At 23.7% G+C, this 23,110-nt stretch overlaps 5 protein-coding genes across 6 annotated transcripts; 1 reads left to right on the forward strand and 4 right to left on the reverse strand.

The window, feature by feature from the left end:
- The first annotated feature begins 159 nt into the window (after nt 1-159).
- Nucleotides 160-1,579, forward strand: LOC107997494 (adenosine 5'-monophosphoramidase HINT3-like). Of its 2 annotated transcripts, XM_017056120.3 has the most exons (6): nt 160-303; nt 423-520; nt 709-826; nt 900-1,093; nt 1,175-1,209; nt 1,291-1,579. In XM_017056120.3, the coding sequence occupies exons 2-6, from the start codon at nt 449-451 to the stop codon at nt 1,301-1,303; spliced, it is 432 nt and encodes a 143-aa protein (XP_016911609.2). In that variant the 5' UTR covers nt 160-303; nt 423-448; the 3' UTR covers nt 1,304-1,579. The 2 variants fall into 2 exon arrangements, with proteins under 2 accessions (XP_016911609.2, XP_061935562.1); XM_062079578.1 differs by having other exon boundaries at nt 280-520.
- Nucleotides 1,580-1,588: 9 nt separating this feature from the next.
- LOC107997493 (mitochondrial enolase superfamily member 1) lies at nt 1,589-3,606 on the reverse strand. The gene is made up of 6 exons (XM_017056118.3): nt 3,331-3,606; nt 3,125-3,227; nt 2,912-3,027; nt 2,655-2,809; nt 1,994-2,577; nt 1,589-1,907 (listed from the first exon to the last, which is right to left on the reverse strand). Exons 1-6 carry the CDS (start codon nt 3,409-3,411, stop codon nt 1,606-1,608), a joined length of 1,341 nt encoding a protein of 446 aa, XP_016911607.1. The 5' UTR covers nt 3,412-3,606; the 3' UTR covers nt 1,589-1,605.
- Nucleotides 3,607-5,628: 2,022 nt separating this feature from the next.
- LOC107997495 (putative sodium-coupled neutral amino acid transporter 10) lies at nt 5,629-9,560 on the reverse strand. Its single transcript, XM_017056121.3, has 6 exons — nt 8,603-9,560; nt 8,258-8,528; nt 8,050-8,186; nt 7,761-7,988; nt 7,461-7,662; nt 5,629-7,291 (listed from the first exon to the last, which is right to left on the reverse strand). The coding sequence occupies exons 1-6, from the start codon at nt 9,092-9,094 to the stop codon at nt 5,859-5,861; spliced, it is 2,763 nt and encodes a 920-aa protein (XP_016911610.2). The 5' UTR covers nt 9,095-9,560; the 3' UTR covers nt 5,629-5,858.
- Nucleotides 9,561-9,590: 30 nt separating this feature from the next.
- On the reverse strand, nt 9,591-14,641 carry LOC107997496 (histone deacetylase HDAC1). The gene is made up of 9 exons (XM_062079566.1): nt 14,478-14,641; nt 13,337-13,449; nt 13,022-13,139; nt 12,546-12,919; nt 12,325-12,472; nt 11,974-12,259; nt 11,673-11,901; nt 11,504-11,594; nt 9,591-11,374 (listed from the first exon to the last, which is right to left on the reverse strand). The coding sequence occupies exons 1-9, from the start codon at nt 14,524-14,526 to the stop codon at nt 11,304-11,306; spliced, it is 1,479 nt and encodes a 492-aa protein (XP_061935550.1). The 5' UTR covers nt 14,527-14,641; the 3' UTR covers nt 9,591-11,303.
- A 993-nt stretch (nt 14,642-15,634) lies between these two features.
- On the reverse strand, nt 15,635-22,987 carry LOC107997498 (F-box only protein 32). Its single transcript, XM_017056128.3, has 8 exons — nt 22,845-22,987; nt 22,626-22,750; nt 19,328-19,374; nt 19,063-19,112; nt 18,484-18,670; nt 18,229-18,404; nt 17,901-18,151; nt 15,635-17,770 (listed from the first exon to the last, which is right to left on the reverse strand). Exons 2-8 carry the CDS (start codon nt 22,745-22,747, stop codon nt 17,572-17,574), a joined length of 1,032 nt encoding a protein of 343 aa, XP_016911617.1. The 5' UTR covers nt 22,748-22,750; nt 22,845-22,987; the 3' UTR covers nt 15,635-17,571.
- Nucleotides 22,988-23,110: the final 123 nt, after the last annotated feature.

Consider the following 23,110-nt stretch of genomic DNA (forward strand, 5'->3'; position numbering starts at 1 on the left):
ATTTATTTTTGTTTAATTTGAAATAAAAAAAACATTTAATTTTTATCAATTTAATTTTTAAAATAATATAAATGTAATAAATTCTAATTTTCTTTTATGTAATAATTATTTATAATTTTGTTAATGTAAAACTTTTATTTTGCTCACAAGATATCGGAATATACAGTTACATTATAAGCATAATTATATATATATGCAATATATTTTTATTATATATACATATATATGTATGTATATATATATATATATATATTGTAATGTGTATATAATATTTACATGTGCAATATATATGTACAGAGATAAGTAAGTTATAAGATATTTCCATATTTCATAATTTCATATGATTAAATACCTATATATATGTAGTAAAAAAAATTATATCAACTTTTCCTAATATATTCTGAAAATTTGTTTATCATTAGCATTTATTCTATGCAATTTTACCGACATGGGGTCTCGAACAAGTTGCATATTTTGCGATATCATTAATAACAAAGAACCAAGCGAAAAAATATATGAGGTATGAAAGAATTAATCATTAATTAATCATTAAACAATATAATATGATTAAATGTATGTATAACCTCATAACATTAGGTGAAACTCAGAAAATTTTATTTCTGATACTTATAAAAGAAATAGTATATAGGTAATTATATAATAATAAATAAATTTTTTTATATTATTTCATTTACAAATTTATTTTAGGATAATTATGTGACATGTATTAAAGACATTCATCCAGTTTCAACACATCATTATTTAATATTGCCAAAAGAACATATACGCAATGCAAAACAACTTAAACCAGAACATATTGAACTTTGTAAGTTTAGCTAGATAGAAAAAAATTTAATTTTATGTTTTGCATGTATTGCTTAAAAAATAATAACTTTTAGATAATAAAATGCTTGCCGCAATAGATATAATATTACAAAAGCAAGGTTTGGATCGTGCAGTTACACGTACAGGATTTCATTGGCCACCATTTAATACAGTATCTCACTTACATTTACATGTTATTTCTCCTATATCTAATATAAAATTTTATAAAAGATATATGTATGAACCTGGTTCATGTTGGTTTGTAAGCGTATGTATAATGAATTTTTTGATTTTATAAGTGTATTTACTTCAAATTAATGATATTTATTTTTATATTTTTATATTACAGACTGATTATGTGAAATCTCGACTTCAAGATAATAAGTAATACATAATATTATATTTTGTATTTGTAAGTGTACATATTTCATATCAATCTATAATATTTATTATTATATTTTACAGATTAATTATATGAAGTCTCAATTTGAAGATAATATGTAATAATATAAAATTTTGTCAACCATAATATCTATTAAAATTTTATTATATCAGGTAAGCTTAAAATCAAGATCAGTAACTGTGATAACTTTTTTGGTAAAAAGTAAAATTGTGTTCTTTGTGAATAGCATTGTTATAACTTAATATCCAAACATTAATTAATTTCTTTTGTGAGATATATTGCAAATATGTATTTATATTAAAATATAAATTATCATATACATTTTAATTAATATACATAATCATACATATACATTTTCGATTTTGTATGTTTTTTAATCATATGATTTGTATAAGATTTGATGAATCTTTTTTATACATATTTTTCCATTTTTCTCCATTTGGATATGAATAATTTTTAATAGTATCCTCAGTAAATTTGGTGGAATATCCCGGTCTTGTAGGTGGCATATAACAAGCATTTTGAATATATACAGGATATTCGAAATGCTCGTGTTGTTGATCGACATATTCTATTACACGATTTTCAGTAGATGTATTCAAACAAATAAAATCCCACATCTGAAGATGTTGTACCATTTCACATAAACCTACTCCACCAGCATGTGGACATACTGGAACTAATGCGAAAAAATGTTTTTCAATAAAATATTTAGAAATTGAATGATGGAATATGTACAAAATAATTATTATTTATCAATGTTACCATTCAGTTTTTTTGCCATCAAATAAACAGATAATATTTCATTGATTCCTCCTATTCTAGCCGAATCGATTTGACAATAATCAATTGCTTTTGCCTGTAGCAGCTGCTTAAACATCACGCGATTGGCACACATTTCACCTGTTGCAACACCAATACCATGTGGTCTTAATTCGTTCGCGATTTTTACATGTCCTAACACATCATCCGGAGACGTTGGCTCTTCGATCCAAGTTGGTTTAAATTTGATCAATTGTTTCATCCATTCAATTGCTTCATTTATATCCCATATTTGATTAGCATCTACCATTAATTTATTTTCATATCCTATCACGTCACGAATAAGTTGACATCTTCTTATGTCATCTGTTAAATTCTGGCCAACCTTTGCCTTGAAAGATGTGAAACCAAGAGCTAAATATTTAGCACAAAGTTCTTTAACTTTGCTATCGCTATATCCAAGCCAGCCCACTTGTGTTGTATAAGTCGGATATCCATTTTTTCGTAATATCATTTCGCGTTCTTCTTTACCTTTTTGATTATCTTTCAATAATTTTATTGCTTCTTCTTTTGTAATAACATCAGTACTGTAGAAATGTAATTATTTGGATTATATTAATTCGTTTTAAATTAATCTTCATTCAATAAAACATGTGAAACTTACATATATCTGAAATCAATCGTAGAAATTAATTGTTCGGGAGTCAAATCTGTAAGTAGCTTCCAGACCGGTTTTTTTTCTATTCTAGCCCATAAATCCCACAATGCATTTATTATAGCAGCTGTTGCGAGATGAATAACACCCTTTTCTGGACCAATCTATTGCATTTTAATTGCTTTTAATTTAAAAATGAAAAATTTCCCGTATTTATTTATATTAATATTGCATTATTTATATTAATATAATATTGCATGTATTACCCATCTTAATTGCGATTCACTAGTCAATTTTCTCCAAAAAATTCCAAAGTGTGTAAAAATATTATTGGCATTCTCTCCTTTTACCAAATAAGACATTGATTTACACGCTTGTACGACTATGGATATTTTTGTATATTTGAATATTTTTAATAATATGATTTTATTTTATAATAATAATAATTGAATATTTTATAAATAGATGTATATACATACCAATTTCTGTACCTCTACCTAAGGTAAATGTTAATCCATATCCTTCGATTCCTTTGTTCGTTTTAATAGTAACATATGTACAAGAGTAATCAGGATCAGTGTGCTGTAATTTAATATCATTTTCCAATAGATGTTAATAGTGAATTTTCGATTTAACTTATGTATAATAATCATTTCATAAAAAACAAAATTAAATTACTACATACCATAGCATCACTTCCGTCTGCTAATAATGATGTTGGAAATCTTATATCTTTTACATCAATATCTGTTATTAAAATTTCCATCGTTTAAAATATTTAAACTTTTAATTTAAATTCAAATAAACCAGTTTTTCATAGAATTTTCAATAAAGATTTTTCATGTAATGTTTTTCCGAATAGTAACCAGTAGAATATCAAAATCATCTCTTTTATCATATTATATAAACATTCGATTAAGTATTATCTGTGCTAAATTTGAACAGAAAGAAAACAAAAAAATAGAATTAGATAAGGATATAAGTCAATATTTTGAAAAATTAAGAACAGTATATTATATTTATTGCAATTATTCCAATTATTATATTACATATTCTGCACATTATTCATTTCACTAATTACTTAATTTATTATTTTATTTATTAATTAAATATTTAATCTCTTTCTTATATAATATTTTAAATAATTTAAATAATTAAATGATATCAGTTTTTTCAAAATTACTTATCTTACTTTATTTATTTACTTTTTTATTTTTTATTAATTTTATTTCTATAATATTAATAATTATATATATTTTTAAACATACAATATTTTTTTCGGAAATTATTTTTTATTTTTTGATAATATTCAAAAAATTGTATCATAAATGAGGTACAAAATGGCATTTAATGGAATTTTGGGTCATATGTTTTGAAAAATCAGAATTTTTAATATATTTTCTTTGATTTAAATATAATAAATTATATTCAATTTAATCAAAAAATTCATAAAGTTAATAGATTTTAATTAAAATTAAATAATTTTTTTGATAAAATTGATAAATATTACCAAAATTATATATATGATATTGGATTGTAATTATAAATCTTTAATAAATCTCTGCTATGAATAAGTAGTACATGTAAATTATTTATAAATTAAAAATTATATATTCATATTTTCTTTTACAATATATCAATTTTCGAAGTTCTTTTATAAAAATAAATTTAAATATAATGATATTAAAATAAATATATTTAAAATTAAAACAATATATTAAACTAATATATTTATATTATTTATTGTTATATAAATTATTATTGAAACATTGATGATTTTATTAAAATTTGATAAAAAATAAAAACATTTTATTATTAAAATTATAGAAATCGCAAGCATTTCTTATTTTTATTTTTTCTTGCTAGTTTTTGTTTACAATCTTTGTATTTTTTTTGTCATATAAAATAATACAAATCTTAATTAAAACTTTAATTAAAACTTTAGTTAAAATTTTTAATCAATGAATTAGGTAAAAAAAATAGATTTAATAAAATATTGGTATCATTTTAAAGTGTATAAAATTTTGTAGAATAAGTATAGACAAGAAGAAATAGTAAGAAAAGATATAGTAAAAATATTGAAATCAGTGCCATCTCCAAAGTGCAAATGAAATATATATGAATAAAATATCATGAAATAGTCGAAGAAAGATAGAGATAGAATAAGAATTGATCAACAGTGCCATCTTTTGAATAGAAAAAATATTTCTTTAAGATAAGACAAAATAAGAATTGAACATTAATGGTTTCTAGAAAAAAATATTTTTATAAAAATATTTTAGAAATGATCCTGATAATTCTTTTTTTATCTCTATCCTTTTCATACGTGTTTCATTTGTTTTATTTGAAGATAATGATGGATTAAAAATTTTTAATCTATTTCTATCTTCCTTTTATTATTTGCTTTCTTTATCTATACTTTTAGCGTGTAATGATAAACAACAAATCTATCGAATACATTTTCATCATTTTTCTTTGCAATATATCTTAATTTTTAAAAAAATTATTTTTTTGAAAGAAATGTAAATAACATTTCAATCTCTATTAAGAAAAATATAGATATAGTACATATAGATATATATTCTTTGCATCTACAATGTATATTTCTCTAAAACGATGATTTCGCAAAATATAATATAATATACTTGTTATATTTGCAATAAGATTTAAACAAAGAAAGAATGAAATAGAAGTTTCAAAATAATCTATTGAAAAATTATGCTATTAAAGATTCATTTGTCGAATCTATTTTTTAACTATTTATAAATTTTACTAAAACATGCAGTTATTTCTTTAAATACTAAATGTTATCAAATACTAATTTAATGTTATATAGTTTTAATAAAAAATTGTAAACAAAATATTAATTTAAATTATTTTTATCGTACAAGATTTAGAGTGCATTTATAAAACACATTCGATCTCTACTACTAGAACTATTTAATATTTATTATAGTTAATATTAAAATTAATACAAATAAAATTTTCAATTTAAAAATATATTTATGATTTCAATTATTCATTGATTACATAGAAGAATAATGATATGTACAATAATATTCAATATGATATTTTTCAATATTTAAAATCTTTTTTATCTATTTGCAATTTGATAATAAGAAAAAATAATACTTGTTATTAACATTTATAAAATTAAATTTTTATGTATATCATTTATATTATTGAATTAAATCTAATCAGGTCTCCAAATGTTTAGATATAATCTTCACCGGTATTCACGAATTTTAAATCCCTTTGTTTCAATTTTATATATTCTTCTCTAATAGAAATATTTGAATCTATTGAAAGTGCATTTTCAAGTTTTTGATCTGACAAATATACATTAGTTTTAATCAATGATATTTCAATTGTATTATTTTTAGATAAATTCTGACTTATTTTTTCACTTAATTTATTCGTTAAATTTTTTTCTAATTTTTTTTTTCGTTTACAGCATTTTTCGTTATCTTTAATAATGAAATTTTTTATTAAATTATCAGATTTTTTATTTGAAATATCACTTGTAACTTTGGTACTAGTTTCTTCTATTTCTATATTAATTTCTCGTTTTTCACGTTCATGATTTTCTAAAATATCTCTATGAATTATTTGCACATCTTTATCAGATTTATGCTCTATTGGATTTAATGTATTCTCTACTTTTGTTTGATTTCGCATTTTTAATGCAATTGGTAAGAAATATTCATTTTGTATTTTTTCTCGTGAATTAGGAATCATATCACTAGAATTATCTTTATTATTATGCATGATTTTATCAGGTTCAGTTTTATCATTTAATTTAGAGTCATTAATGGAAATAGATCTTTGCAATACTCGTTTTGTTAAAGCATTCAAAATAGGCCCTTTACGTAATTCTTTTGAATTATTAGAATTTATTTCTTTAATTTTTTCATTATTTAGTTTGTTATCAAATAACGTATAATTCATATTTATATCTTTTTTTTTATATAAGTTTTTATTATTCAAAAGAACTAAATCAAGAATTTTATCATCAGTATTTTCTTTTTGTAAAGATTCCTTTTTGAAACTATTAATTGTAGAATTTTTATCTAGATCCATCATAATTGATTTTTCATTAAGAGTCTTTGATTTATCTTCATCTTCATTTTTATGTTCCTGTTTGGCTTGTATAATTTTCTGCTTTTGTTTTTCAATTTCTTGTTTATCTTTTTCTAAAGTCTTTCTAAATTTTTCATGTCTCTCAACAGATAACATATTAACAGCTTCAATATAAGCTGCTAATTCTGACTCTTCTTTTTTAATTGCATCAAAATTTATAAGATTATCTTGTTTCTTTGTACTAATAAAATTTTTTTTTATTTTCATTAAATTGCTTACTTTTTTGTTTTCAATAATAGATTCTATCGTTGTTATGTCATTTTTTACTAAATTATTTAATTGTTTATCAAAACTTATATCTATCGGTTTTACTTTTTCTAAATTTTTTTTAATGACTGGAGCAAAAGTAACCAATATATTATCAACAGATTTTTGTGTTTCTATCATTGGTTTTTCTGTAATAATTATACGTTCAACTGGTATCGGTGGTTCTTGTCGTATATCGTTTATTTGTAAATTTAAAGAATTCTTAATAACATTTAAGTCTGGTAATTTATTCATTTCCTCTAAAAATTATTAATTTAATTATTTTTATTATTTAATAACAATAATAAATTAGTATGTTATAAATAAAATATATTTTATATATTTTTTTAAATAAAATACTATTATTTTTTTTAAACAAATAATAAATATTTACACAAAATTAACAGAAAATAAATAATTTTATAATACCTTTAATATTTGGAAGAATTTTAGGATTATTCGGAAAATTTGCATTATTATCATCTTTGTTTAAATTTAATGGTAAACCATTTATTTGATTAGAAGGCTTGTTTGTTGGTGTTAATATTTTTGTATTAGTAGATTCTTCTAATGCATATAAATTTGCATATGTACTTAGAATCATAATACAGATACCAATAAATAGGATTATCTTGATAGAAAAATAAATTAAAAAGAAAATATTATAATTAAATAATTAAAAAATTAAAATTTGTGTATATTTAATAATAATAATCTTAATAATCTTACTTGAGCTAATAATCTTTCATTAGTATGTTTACTACTAATAGATATAAAAAATATTGCAGGAAATATCAAACAAATCATTACTCCAATGGTAGATCCAACTAAACCAAGGACAAATTCAATATTTGGTATTAGAATGCCAGTAATCAAAGAAACAGCTACAATTATAATAGTGAGACATCTAAATCTTGTTTCCGGTAAATAATTTACACAAGGTTCATGAGCATATACCTAAAAATCATATAATAATTAAATTTATTATTTTACTATTACTATATATTGCAATACAAACCCTACGAAATAAAAGAGAATTCAGACTTGCACGACAAGGGAAAATGACTAGGGGAAAACTAAATGCGATAGAAAATACAAATCCCATCTTAATCATTTCAGATGATAAACTAGGCTCAAAACTCATTAATATATTGCCTAAAAAATTTAATAATTTTTAATTAGTATTGAATAAAATATTGAAAATACATTTAAAATTTAATAAATACCTGTAAATGGTTCTGTACAAAATGCAATGTAACCAAAGAAACCAACGCAAAGATATACAATAGTACATATATTTAATGCACCATGTACAACTTCATTCATTTTTTCTAAAGATACATTTGGAATTGTTTCATAAATTTCAAAAAGTTGGGTTTGACAGAATAAAGCCATAGAAAAGATAGGTACACATTGAAGTATACCAGAAGGTTTCCAATAATATACATGCTCATACCAATCTCCAGCAAAAATGTGCTGCACAGATTCTGTTATTATCTATTAAAGAAATTTAATGAATTACCATTGAACTGTTTTTATAATTTTCACAAGTAAAATCAATTTTAAATTACCTTCAATATAAGACAAAGATAAAAGATGATAGTAGCAGTACTAAGAGTAGTCAGGCTGTCAATATTTCTAAGTAATCCCAATGGCAAAACTATGAAAATACTTGTTGCTACTAATAAACTAGTCCTAATATCCTCTGGATTTTTATCTATCACTTTTCTCACAATTTGTGGTCCTAAATCGCCCATAACAACAAAGAAAGCGATACATGTTCCCACAAGAAAACCAATGATAAATAATTCTACCAAGAATTTGCCCATATGACCAAATGCATGAAAAGCCAAAAGTTCAAAATTTCGTCTTCTGGACATCACAGCTGATTTAATAAGAAAATAACAAGCAAGCCTGGATAGAATACTACTCAATATTAAGACTACAATGGCTAAAACAATGCCACATTGCTTGAAACAATATGGCATTGCAAGAACGCTTACTCCAATGATGCTGTTTGCAAGAGTCATAATATGTGACATTTGGGAAATCATTTTTAGCATAGTCTTTATATTTTTCTGATACAATATAATAGAATTTGCATGGATATCAATTTTTTAAAATTTTTAAAATTTTTTAGAACTTCTGTGAATTCTTAAAATATTCTTTTTTGAATGATATTTTCAATAAGCAGCAATATTATAACGTTTAATGAATATTCCAAGACTTTTTAAAATACATAAATAATAGTCGTTCATGCATGGTTTTCGAATACTATTAAAATATAAACTGCTTTAATTATGAGGTTAGATTTTTAATTCCATTAAACACTAACATATGAGCGACAATATTATATAGGAAACAAGTAATATAATTTATTATCATGTTGAACGTATCAAAATCGTGATTTAAATGTCACGTTTTTGATAAATCACAATTTTTTTTCGACAATTTCAAAAAACCAGCGGGTGTTATGTTGGCCTCTTAAAACTGCCACCATTTTGACTTAACAATATAAATTTCATTTAATCTATGAAATGAGAAATAAATTCACCAATATATATGATAGATTTCTTTATTTTTTTATTATAAATATTTAAAAACATTCGTATTATTCGTATCTGGATACAGTATATATATAATATACAATATAATATAAATATAATATATATATACTTATATCACGCCTGATCTATCTCAAATCGACTTAGTGTACGCAAGTGTTATATCGAATTTATCTTTGTGTTTTAGGTAATTAATTACAGGTATGTGTTTAATTACAATAAAGGTATGCGTTTAATTACAACTAGATAAATCGACATAATTTTTTCTCGATTATTTATTTGACATAGTGCAATTAGTCGAATTTAAATCTGTTTTTTTAAATACTTTCGAGGCGCGAAAAGTTTAATTTTATGTACACAAAATTAATGTATATTCACTCTCGTGCAAATATTAAATTAACATAGTAAAAGAGTTACAATTTTAATATATATATATTTATAAATGTTTCTTTTATTTTTTTCATCATTTATCTTTCCTTTGAACGAGAGTGCTTTTGCAACCTCGATATACAGATAAAAATCGACTAAGTCATATATGTTTAATTTTTAACATTATTTTTACTTAATTTACGGTTATGATTCTACAGTTATGCTTGCGTTCAATATGTTCATTGACTGTTCCATTTTTTTATACTTTCTTTTCCGCTGACCATTCAATTTTTCACATATAAAATAAAATATTTTACATATCAAAAGGAATATCATTATATCATTATTATATCATTATTATTATATAGTATTGCATGTAGAATATTGTTTAAATCTGATTTTAAGTTATGTACAAGAATAGGAAGTAAAAAAATTTTTTTAACATATAATACTTGCCCGTTGTACAATCTCATTTCTTTTTAGCTATAGATTACGATTATATGACTTAATCAAGATCACGCAGTGAATAATAGGTAAAAAGGTAAAGAACCGCACTCATGCAAAACGTATTATGGTTATCTATATATTTTTGCATGATTCATCGAAATATATTAATTACAAATATTAGATATCTTGATAAGCTGCCTATATCTTCTGATCTTGATGGAAATTTAAATTTCTATAAAAAATTTAATTTTCTTTGTACATTTGAGATACCTGTACATTTAAAATATCTGTTTGTCTTATTTGACTAGTTATATTTATTGATTCTTAATTTATTGATTTAAATTAATATGAAGGCTTTGATCAGACCATAAGATTCGACCGATTACTCAAGATACCATTCATCGCATAATTTTAAAAATATTTTTGGAATTGATTGTTTGATAAATTGTCAATTTAAAAATTTTGATTAATATTTGTAAATTTAACGAGATAACAACTTAATTTGCTGAGCGTCCAATTATATGTTCAATGATGTCAATTATATGTTCGAATGTATACATAAGTGATAACAATGTCCCTTGTCTCGAATTTAAGTAATATATTATATATACATACATATATATGTACATATATGTATGTATATATATATATTATATATGTATATATATATATATATATATATATATATGTATGTATGTATATATATATACACCAATATTTCTATAATTCTGAATCAAATAGAAGAAATCATATTTAATTATGATATATCGAACTCGAGGCAGTGGACATTAATTATACACTATATGTTTGTTGACTTAAATTAGCTACACTCATCTATATTTTATTTAAATAAGAACTTTTTTCAATGTTACTTAAAAATAAATACCATTTATCAGGGATTCGCTCCACCATCTTTTTTTGTCTCTTCATTTGTAATATTTGTCTTTTCATCTTTTTCATTTTCTAAAAATATTACTTATTAATATAATATAATAATATTTGATAAAAATAAGATTGAAGATATTAAAAGTATAAATAAAATAAAAAATATATAAAAATATATAAAAAATAAAAAATCACAAATTTATATACCTTTTGGTTCGGATTTTATATCTTCTTCTTTTTTTAAATCACTTTCAATGCCTTCTTGTCCTTTTTCTAAACGAGGTCTTTTTCTAGAACCCTTTTAAATAAAAATAATATAAATGCAATTGTTCCAGAAAATAAAATAAAAGTGTAAAATAACAATAACAAATGTTACTTTAAATGATCTGTTATCTCTTCGTCCTCCTTCTCCCTCTTCTTCACTATCACTGTATTCATTTTCGTGTTGTATCCTTTTATCTAAATCTCGTTGAGGTAATCTTTCATCTGGATTTACTTTTTCTTCGGCTTCTGAATCTTCAATGACTGCACCATCTTCTGGAATTGATTGAACTTGTACTCCTGGTGCATGAGGTAACATTCTTAGATTTTCAAATAATCTGGTTCTGTAAAAAATATACGATAAGTACAATCAAAACAATTAAAGGAAAAAAAATTAATTATTTATAATAACGTACTTAATTTTTTCAAGATATTCAGGAGTATTTTGATTTGCCATATTTGAAGGGCTAATATGCAATTTAAAATCAGGTCCAAAATATTCAAAATAATCATTATAAGGTAATTCATTTGCAATTTCTGAACCAAGAGCAACCGAAGTTTCATATGTCCAACATCTGGATACATTTCTAATTGTATATCCACCGCCACCAACCATTAAAAAAGGTAAATTATATTTTTTTACAAATTCAACGCATTTTCCATGACCTCTTACTGTTAAATTGAAGCAACCTAACCGATCCCCTATAACATGTATTAAATTAATTTTATTATATTTTCTTCATTAAACTTTAGAAGATAATATTTACCTGTCAGAGAATCAGCACCACATTGTAGGACTACAGCAGAGGGCTGAAAAGTTTCCATTACTTTTGAAATGATAGGTACAAATATCGACTCGTAACTTTCATCATCCATACCATCTCTTAGTGGTATATTGACTGCATAATATTTTCCCTATATAAAAGATTTTAACTTAGTATAAAATTTTCAAAATATAAGTGTCAATTTATTTTAATAAAACTTTTACCTTTCCCGCACCAATATCGCGGAGATCACCAGTACCAGGAAAATATTCACCATATTTATGAAAAGAAACTGTCATCACTCTATCAGTAGTATAAAAAGCTTCTTCTACACCATCTCCGTGGTGAACATCAATATCAATATATAAAACTCTTTGATGATATTTGAGTAATTCTAATATTCCTAATACAATGTCATTTACATAACAAAAACCAGATGCTTCACTTTTTTTGGCATGATGTAAACCACCACCCCAATTTATGCAAATCTCTGAAGCTTGTTTGTTAAGTTTCACCGCAGCAGCTACAGAACCTCCAGCTGATAGTTGACAGAATTCATACAAACCATCAAAAACAGGACAATCTTCTCCTACATTAACTACAGAAAAAAAAAAAAAACATTAAATATTAACATAGTTATCAAATATAAATATTATTAATATTTTAATTAAATATATAAATATTAAATATGTGATCTTACATCGTTGCATTTGTTTGTTATACTCTGACATATTATCAGGTCTTATGGATCTCAAAAATCTAATATAATCATCGCTATGAAATTTTGTCATTTCATCAGCAGTAGCTTTATGTGGACGCTAAATAAAAAAAAAAATAAATTGATTAAAATATCTATGCAATATAACATTCTTATATTTTTATAAATAAATATTGTTATAAATTAATATATCATATCAATATATCATAATAAATATATTACATATTACATAAAAAAATAAATATTTAATTAATTAATTAAATTAAATATTTAATTTAATTAATTAATAATTCTTACATATATTTCCATTTTTCTATAAAGTCCATAATTTAACAGTAAATTATGTGTCATCCTTATACGATGTGGCTTCATAGGATGTCCTTGTCCATAATAATAATTTCCAATATCACCTAAAATATAAATATTCTTTTTTATCAAAATTTTTAAAAAATCATATTACAAATCTATAATATTTTTCAATATAAACAAATTTTAATTCCTTGTGTGTGTGTGTATATATAATATGTATATACATAATATATATATATATATATATACAGCATACATATACATATACATATATATATATATATTGTTTCCTATAATACGGACGCATGAGACACATTCGAGAATCTCTCGCAGAACTCATAGAAAAAAGCGTTACTGTTTACATATTTAATCGAAACTGTACTATTTTTTTCAAACTTATTAAAAGTTTTAAACAAATCTATGATTTTATGCAATTGTATTCCTATTAATTAATACTTTTCTTTATACTTTCTTAAAATTTTTCCATAACCTTCAATTAATTCGTTTTTTTGAAAAATCAACATTTTCATGTACGAAATATTAATATTAATAATTAAAGTTAATTTCAATAATATATTCTGTTTGCACATATAAAATATATTGACGATATCAGTAATATTTATTCAATATTTTCTTATTGTTTATATATCGTTAACGACTACTGGACATTTAAGTATATGAAGAGAACAAATTTAAACATTAACCTTAGAAAATAATTATACATAAAGAAAACAAAAAGAAAAGGAAAAAAGAAAAGCATATTATCGAATATCGAATGAACGGCAACTGTCTACATGGATCGTAAAAAGCCGACGCTCTTTCTTGGTTCATGTAAGGTAACATGGAGTAACACTTGTGAATCTTTCGCCTTAACGCGTCTAAAACCGTGCAAGCAATTGTCGAAAAAATAAAAAAAAATATGTATTATATAAAAAAAAGATTTTCTTTTAAGATTGAGTAAATCTATTAGAATAAAATATACAAAATAGTACAAATAAATATAAAATAAATGTAATATATATGATACAAGCGCGGATATCACAAACACATTTTGACAATCTCTTTGTACATGTAAGATATTTTCGCGGGATACTAAATTATATTGAAATTTTTAATATTTTATACTCACTATCATAATAATAGCAGACACGCTTCTTACTGTGAGGTAACGCTGACATTTTTACCAATTTTTTCTTCTTAATATTAAAATATCTGATATGAATCAAACACGTACCGCGGAGTGTCGCGGCACCCACCGACAGGACACAGCGTCACTAAAGATCTTAACTACGCGTGCGCAATTTTCCTTAACTCAAGCTTTTAAATTTATCATATAGATAGCGCTTTGTTCAAATAACTTTAACCATAAAATGAATAATATTAAGAGTATATTCTTATAGTACATTCTTGCTAGAATTATTAAAACTCCATTCTATAAAATTATAAACTTTATATGTAACTTAATATGCAAATATACTAAAAATTAAAAGTTCACTAAATTATTTTTATTTTTTAATTTTTAATAAAAACATATATATAAAAGGAATACATGCACGTATATATAAATATATATATATATATGTTTAAGTTGAATTATATAAATCAAATATATGTCATAAATATTAAGATTTTACTTATTAATTAATGAAAAATAATACTGAGATCGATATATCATTATAATATAAAATATGCCTAAATAATTGACGCTAATTTTTATTATAATTATTTTCACAAAAATAGAAAAAAATTTATTTCACGAAAAGTAATTTTCTATTTTTTTTTTTATCTTTTAGATCTTAAAATTATGCATTTGATCCTGATTTCCCGGCATTTTGATCACGTGGTTTTGTTTACATCTGATAACTTGGTTAGCAAATCTAATATATATGCATGTATATTTTCAATATAAATGTATATGTATATAAAAATATATATATATATTATTGATTCTTTTCTAAGTTGTCTCTAACTTTAATATTATATTTTGAAAAATAAGAAAAAAATAATTATATTTTTTCAAAAATTCTTCATTTTTTTATACAAGAAAGAAAAGTAACATTATAAAATAAAATTTTGAAACAAAATATAATATAATGAAGTTGAAAAATTAAATGTATATGAATAATAATTGATATTGTTTTCGTATAATAACTTAATAATGTTATTTATAATACATATAATATATAATTAATATATAATTTATAATAAATTTTGATAAATTTGATAAAAATATACATTGTATAATCAGTATATATATCTATACATAAAATAAATAAGTCATATATGTATATACACAAATAAATTTTTTATTTTGAAGCATCTGACACAACATTGCTTTACAATGTGTAAAAAGAAATGTTGCGTCAGTATAAAAAAATACAGAAAATAAAATAAATTTCAAATTATATCAACTATTTACTAAAATATTAAACTGAAAAATACAGTTCGTATTTCCATTTTCATTTTCCGAATATTCATTGTAGAATACAATATATATTATATATACATTGCTTTACAATTTCGGAAAGATATATAGTACGATGCATACATAATTTAATTTACAATATGATTGCATTATATAAGGGAAGTAATATATCGAAAGAATTCTATTATGTGTATATAATATTTAAATAGAGAATACAAAAAAAAAGGCATCGATATAGATAAATGCAATAGTATCGATTTTGGCAGTATAATTTCCAGTATTCCAAATTAATCATCACTTAATCAATTATAATATCTATGTATTCATGAAACATTTAAAAATTTAATGTTATAGTTAAATATATAATAAATGCTTACTAAAGAAAATAATTATATTCTTTATGTGAATATATCATTTTTTTGTTCCCCTCCTCTTTTCTTTAGAAAAAAAGAAAAAAATATATATATATATATAATTTAAATTTGCAATATATATCTTAAATATATCTATTTTGTTTTTTTATTTATTTTATTTTAAAAATAAGATCTCTTATATTAGCTCATCCTATAAGTAATATTGCTTTGTTATTTATTTTATAAAATATATTTTAATTTATATATATATATATTATATTTTATAATATATTTATATAATATATTTATATATTATAAAATACAAGAAGTATTTTAATTAATTGATTTCATTAAATTGATATTTTTAAAAAAATCAGAAGATCAAATATTAACAATCATAAATCATTTTTAATATTGTATACTCTGTACTTAAAAACAGATAACAGATACATGTAATTAAAAATATATAATTATTAAAAATAAATATAATAAAATATTAATATTAGTTTTAGAAATTTCGATATAAAATTGATTGATAAAAAATTAACATAATAGAAAAATTAATAATGAATTAATAATAAATGTAAATATTAATATTACACACTAATAATTAAAATAAAAAAACGATGTTATTTATAAGATGAGCTAATAATGCATGTTCTGATTGCTATATCTATAATTATGTTTATGACAATGATAATAAAAAATAAGAAAATCTATAAAAAAACATAAATGCAATTTAGAATGTACATAAAATTGGTATTATCTACATGAATAAAATATCAAAAAAACTGCCAGGAACAACAATGCAATCTCAATAATAAACAAAGCTAATCTAAACTAAATTCCATTCATGCATATATTATAAATATATTTTTAATAAATAAACAATATCATCGTGAATAATTATGTTTTAAACTCAATAATCATTCATGTTAATCATTGTAAAACAAAGAATATTATTAATCAAGTGAAAAAAATTCCTAATATTTTGAAAAGGATAACTTGGACTATATTAATATAATTTATTGATTTCATTCAACATCGAGAAAATTATGAAATGAGAAGAACATGATAACATTCATTGGATATATGATATAAGATATTAGAAAAAAAACAAAACATTTACGATGTTTTAATTTTTTTTCTTTTGCCAATATTTTTGAAAGAACGAATTAAGTTGATATTTAAATAAAAAATTATTAGAAATTTAAGCATTCGAAACTAATATTTGAACGAGAGAGGAGATATTTAAGCGAAAATGAATGTATTTTGTATGTTTTTTGATGCATTTATCGATGACGAGACAAGGCAGAGGAAATGCAGAATATCGAAGATTTTTATGGTTTATGTGCATACTTTTCTAAATAGTATTTCCTTTGTCAAGAAAGGCTAGAAAAGTAAAAGCATAAATCCCCTCTTCTCTGTCTGTCTGTTTGTTTGTTTCATAGAGAAAAAAATTTGAGAAAAGTCTGCGGAGGAATCGGAACATGAAGAGACGCTCTATCAACGTCTGCCAATTTTTCTTGAAAGGCTGGATCCTGATCAGCGATACAGGGATGCCCGAGTGATCGCCAAAATAAGCAACGGCAATTGCGGCATAATTGAATTATCTCTGCATATTCTTCTCGCAAACCAAATGATCTGTAAAATATTTATATCGATTTATTTTGTCAATAGCAATAGACAACATTAATATAAACATATAGATAAGATATGAGAAAAATAAATGTTATGTCATAAAAAAATTACGTATAATCTATGTATAATCTACCTTCGTGCGATAGTAAATATAGTTTTCCAGTCTTTTCCCGGATTATGTTGTCTTGTAGAAGCTATTTGTTGGGGCGTGAAATGGTACTGAGCAAGTTCCCGCCAGATTCTTTGTTCTTGCGCAAGAATAGCTAGATGTTCGCAAGCCTCTGAAGATGCTTCAATATCTCGTGGATCACTTAATCGAAGGAGAACTTCTCGACGGCATTCTGCGGGTAAATCTGACCATTGCGGTTGTTGTTTCTCATCCGGCTAAAATAAATTAAAAAAAAATAAGAAAGATTATACAATAACTCATTTCATTTTATTCCAAATACACGTTTTTTTACCTGTGTTATAGTGATGGACGAAGCAATTTGTAATATTCTCTCTAAAGCAGCTTTATGTTTCTCCCATAATACTACAGAACCCAAGGGTCTGCCACCCCAACAGCAACTAGCGCTGAAAGCTCGTACTCTTTCGATCAATCGACGAAGTTTTCCAGTTTGTTGCTGTGATAATGATACTGTCAAGCATGCATTATAAGAACACGTGTCAAAAAATACATGAGAAAATAATTCGTTTAATATTTAAAATCTCATTACCTTCTAAAGCAACTTCTTCCAACATATTAAAGAGAACTCGTTGAGCACATCCACTAAGACCACCCATTCTGTGACTGACCAAAAGATCCAATAGTCGCACGATGTAATTGAATCGCCGGCAATCATGTACCGCGGATAAAAAGTCCAGCCGTTTCAGAGCATCGCTTAAACCGTTGAAACCAGCGATCTACGAATTTAAAGAGATACGCATCGCGATCGTTTCTCTTTTCTCCATTTCTGAATATGCATGCATCAGATATAGCCCGCGCCCGCGATTCAACCTTAACAATTACATGTATATTTGCAATCAAACAGAAGAAAAAACCAATCAATAATAATATTTTTCTTTCTTCCTCTCTTACTTTCCCTTTTTTGATTTTGCTTCTTCTTATTCTTTCATTTCAATTTCAATTTTTATTCGTTCTTTCTCTTCGTTCTTTCTCTTTTTTTCTTGTTCTCTTTCCTTTCCTCTTTTTTCCTTTTTCCTTTTAACTTTCTTTTTTAACGAACCAATCCCATTTCTTTCCTCTTTCACGAGACTAAGGTTAAATATAAGCACGGATGGAACAAGTCACTCACCTCGCGGGTGCATTTCAGCGTGATGCGGCAATGCGGTTGGACGGCGTTTTCTAAAATTATATGAAAATGCTTTAGAAAAAAGTTAGCCTTAGAAAAATTTAAATAATGATTTGTATATTATTTATTTTCAAAATTTTCAAATCGATATTTTTATAAAATGATTTTTTAGAAACTTTTAATCATAAATGACATATATTAAAAAAGAAAGAAATATTGAAAAAACACAAATTTTTCGATTGCTTTCATAAATATTTTAAGTATTTACCTTTCTTTTTATCCTTCTCTTTTTTGTCAAGCGCATCTTTGTCGCCGCTGCAAAAAAAAAAAAAGAAAATAATAATATTATTTCTCTATATTATTTAAAAATTAGCAAATGAGATTTTTGAAAACCAAATATATTTATTTATTTGTAGCATATAAAGATATTATCGCACATATTATTATTATTCATGTATATTATCGCATCAATAAAATATGGAAAAATGAATAAATTTATATGATCCATGTATAATGCATAGCCAGTCTTTTACCTTTATATAATTAATAATTTACAATATCATTTTTTAATATCATTTATATTAAAATATCATCATCCTCGTAAGATCTATATATATAATCTTCTTTAGAATTCTTTAGAAAATAGAAAAATACTATTTTTTTAAAATATTTTGAGATATTAAAAAATTAGTGCTTATAATTTTATCATACATGATAATTGTTCTCAAATATTTTTTTTTATTTTTAAACTAAAATTCATATTATTGCATTTTTTAACAAATCTATTTTTACAATTAATTTTCACAAAAGTTAAATAATAATCAAACAAAATATAATTATTTGAATTTTATGTTTTTTTATAATTACTTATTAATATTTCGTGATTAAAAAAAAATATATTTATACTTAGAATATGTATTATATTATATTATTATATTTGGATAATATATTGAATAGTTTTCAAATATTTAGAATAAAAATTAAGATAAAAAAATGACAATAACATAATTTAGAGCTTAAAGAAATAAATATCATTTGGCACTTGAATATATTATATTTTTATAAATTCACAATACCAACCACCAGTTAAAACAAAAATGTATAAATTAATAATACATACTTACACTTGTTTAATTCTAGAAAAAGAATTTCAATTTTATTCCAACAATCTTGAGTGAAATCTTAATTTGAAATCTGTTTTACTTTCGATTCAATTTATTTTCTTAATTTTCTTCAACTCATCTAATTCAGATCGCATTTTTTTTGTTTTTTTTTTTTTGCATTAATTAATATATATACATACATGACTATAGCGAAATGAAAATCGCTACAAATATGTTTCGATTTCAATAAAGAAATATTTTCATCCGGATTATTATTTGGCAGTAAAAATGATGCTGGAATTCGCAAGAAAAAAAATCGTTTTTCTTTAAGTTTAACTAAATGCTTTTAACCAACTATATAATAATACATTATATGTATATAAAAACAAATAAATTTGGTAAAATGCTTAAATCGTCGAATTGCAACGACATATAACCATCGAGGGAGACCTTGTAGTAATATGCTTATACGACACGGGGGGAGAAACCCCGCGCCAATAATCTGTAACATTATATAACTATCAGTAATATTGTGTTTGCGTGAAACGAATCGCGTAGTAGCTAGACGCGCATGCGATCGGTTCTATGCTGTTGCTATTGTACGAGATATAGTCTGAAGTGTCGAATGAATAATTTATCCAGAGATATAACAAAGTTATAAAATTAATTTGATAAAAAAGAAAAAGTATTTTGACTATCGAATACCGACAATATTAAAAATATCATTGCAACATTAACTATACCGTTGATTGATAGAACAATTTACAATCAAATAACATCTCTGGATAAATGTTTATGTATATTGTGTTTACGGTATGTGCATATATATATATATATATATATATATATATATATATATATATATATATATATATATGCACGCGGTATCTACGTAAGAAGTTATAAGTTCTTTTAGTAATTATTTTATATTAATCATTTACATTTCAATAAGTTTGTTGCTGTAATTATATATATATACGATATGTTATTAAAAAATTCAAATTATAGAAAATCGAATAGAACAATTTACATTACAATTTACAATGAAAATTTCTTTTTTCTGATATCTTTCGATTCACAAATATATTTTAAACTGATAATCGATAGTACATTCATAAATATATGATATTCACTAAGGAGCAACATATTGTTGCAATATATGATGATGTGAAAGATTTGCAAAATTGGTTCAGGTCATGTTAGGTAGGTCATGACCTACTTCAATACAAGTATAAACGATAGTTCGGTTGACCTAATATACTCCTTTTATCATTTTGATAATTTCTTTGTTCAAAAATAATATACAACACAAATATAATCAGAGAAGCTAGAAAAATTTTAATAGAGTAAATTTTTATTGATAACATACTTAATAATATATTTTGTGGTAAAAAGTTAAAATCTTATAAACTGTCATTAGTCATAAATATTGTCTTATGACTAATGCAAACGATTATAAGAAGGGGATTGTTTCTTTTGCGAAGCGCGCGAAAGCGTGACTATGCACACTATAATTCCTTCTCTTTCCCTTTGTCTTTTTACTATACTTCTCCACTCTTTACTATACTTCAGTATTATTTTTCACGGCCTCATAACGTTAGAACTTAACTTGTGAACGAATGAGAAAATATATCCAAACTCATTATGTGTATTCAGTCGAAAGAGAAACATAAAGAGAATGCACGCATATACATATATTAAATGCGCACGCGATGCATACACAGACATATTCGTGCATACTCACATATATATTTTTGCGTACATAGCATAGTGAATAAGCAATGCATATATCTACATATATGTAGTGTATACGCAAGTACGTATTCTTAAGTGAAAATTTAATGATTTCTTGTGGTAAAGAATCAAAATAACAAAAGAATATAGTCGAAATTATATATATATTTAATGTTTTTTTTCCTTTTTCTTAAAAAAAACTTATTGTTTTAAAATAAAATAAGAGTACATAAGAGATAACAGAAAAGGATATTTTTGACATTATATTATATTATATTTATATAAATATAAAATGAAAAAAACAATTTAAAAATTTTTCTAATGAGTTAAAAGATTTATTTTTATATTTTCTATATTCATTCAATATTAAATAATTAACCATGATATATGTAGAACATTTAAAAATTTGTTGAGTTTTAATAATTATAAAGTATATATAATAATTATTCGATACAATATAGAAATTTCTTAAAAATAATTGCTATTCTTTATTTTATTTATATTAACTTGATATTAAATTTAATTTTAATCTAATAGTATATGACATATAGAATAATAAAATTTACAATAGTAAACAAATCAGTAACTGTCATTCGATCAATGTAACAGCTGTGAGACAAAATATATGAAAATGATTAGTTATTTGTATATACTGTCATTTAAAAACAAAGAATACCATTGGGAATGTAAAAAGAAAGAAAAGAACAAGTCAGTAATGGCACTGCTTACCGAAGCAAGAGAGAAAGTGTTTTATTGTTGGCGCACTCGAGGATTTTTTTCTTTTCCCAACCTTCGACAGTTTTCACCCATTCTTCACCAGGACTGCGCCAATCCTTTGATATGAACGGCATCGTCTGTAAAATAATCACACCGAAACCGTTGTTCTACTTGTGTATGCAAACTGCGAACGATTCTTCGACTAATGCTAAAAAATATTACGGAACACACTTCACTGTATCACGGACGCTCAATGTTTGCTCGTAATACACCTCGGTCTGTTCGGTTTACTTCGCGGCTGCGATCGACCGCGCATGGCTTTGTTTTACTGACGTCACTCTCATATCAGCTGTACAACTGACGAACTTGGGGACTCTCAATACTTTCCATATACATTCCGCCATTTTAATATTTATATCTCACGCATGCGCGATTAAATTTGATTCAAAAAATACGATATTCGGATGTTGTTCAATTCAAAAAATATTACACATTTA

Source organism: Apis cerana, linkage group LG9 (assembly GCF_029169275.1).
Source record: "Apis cerana isolate GH-2021 linkage group LG9, AcerK_1.0, whole genome shotgun sequence".
NCBI classification, from domain to species: domain Eukaryota; kingdom Metazoa; phylum Arthropoda; class Insecta; order Hymenoptera; family Apidae; genus Apis; species Apis cerana.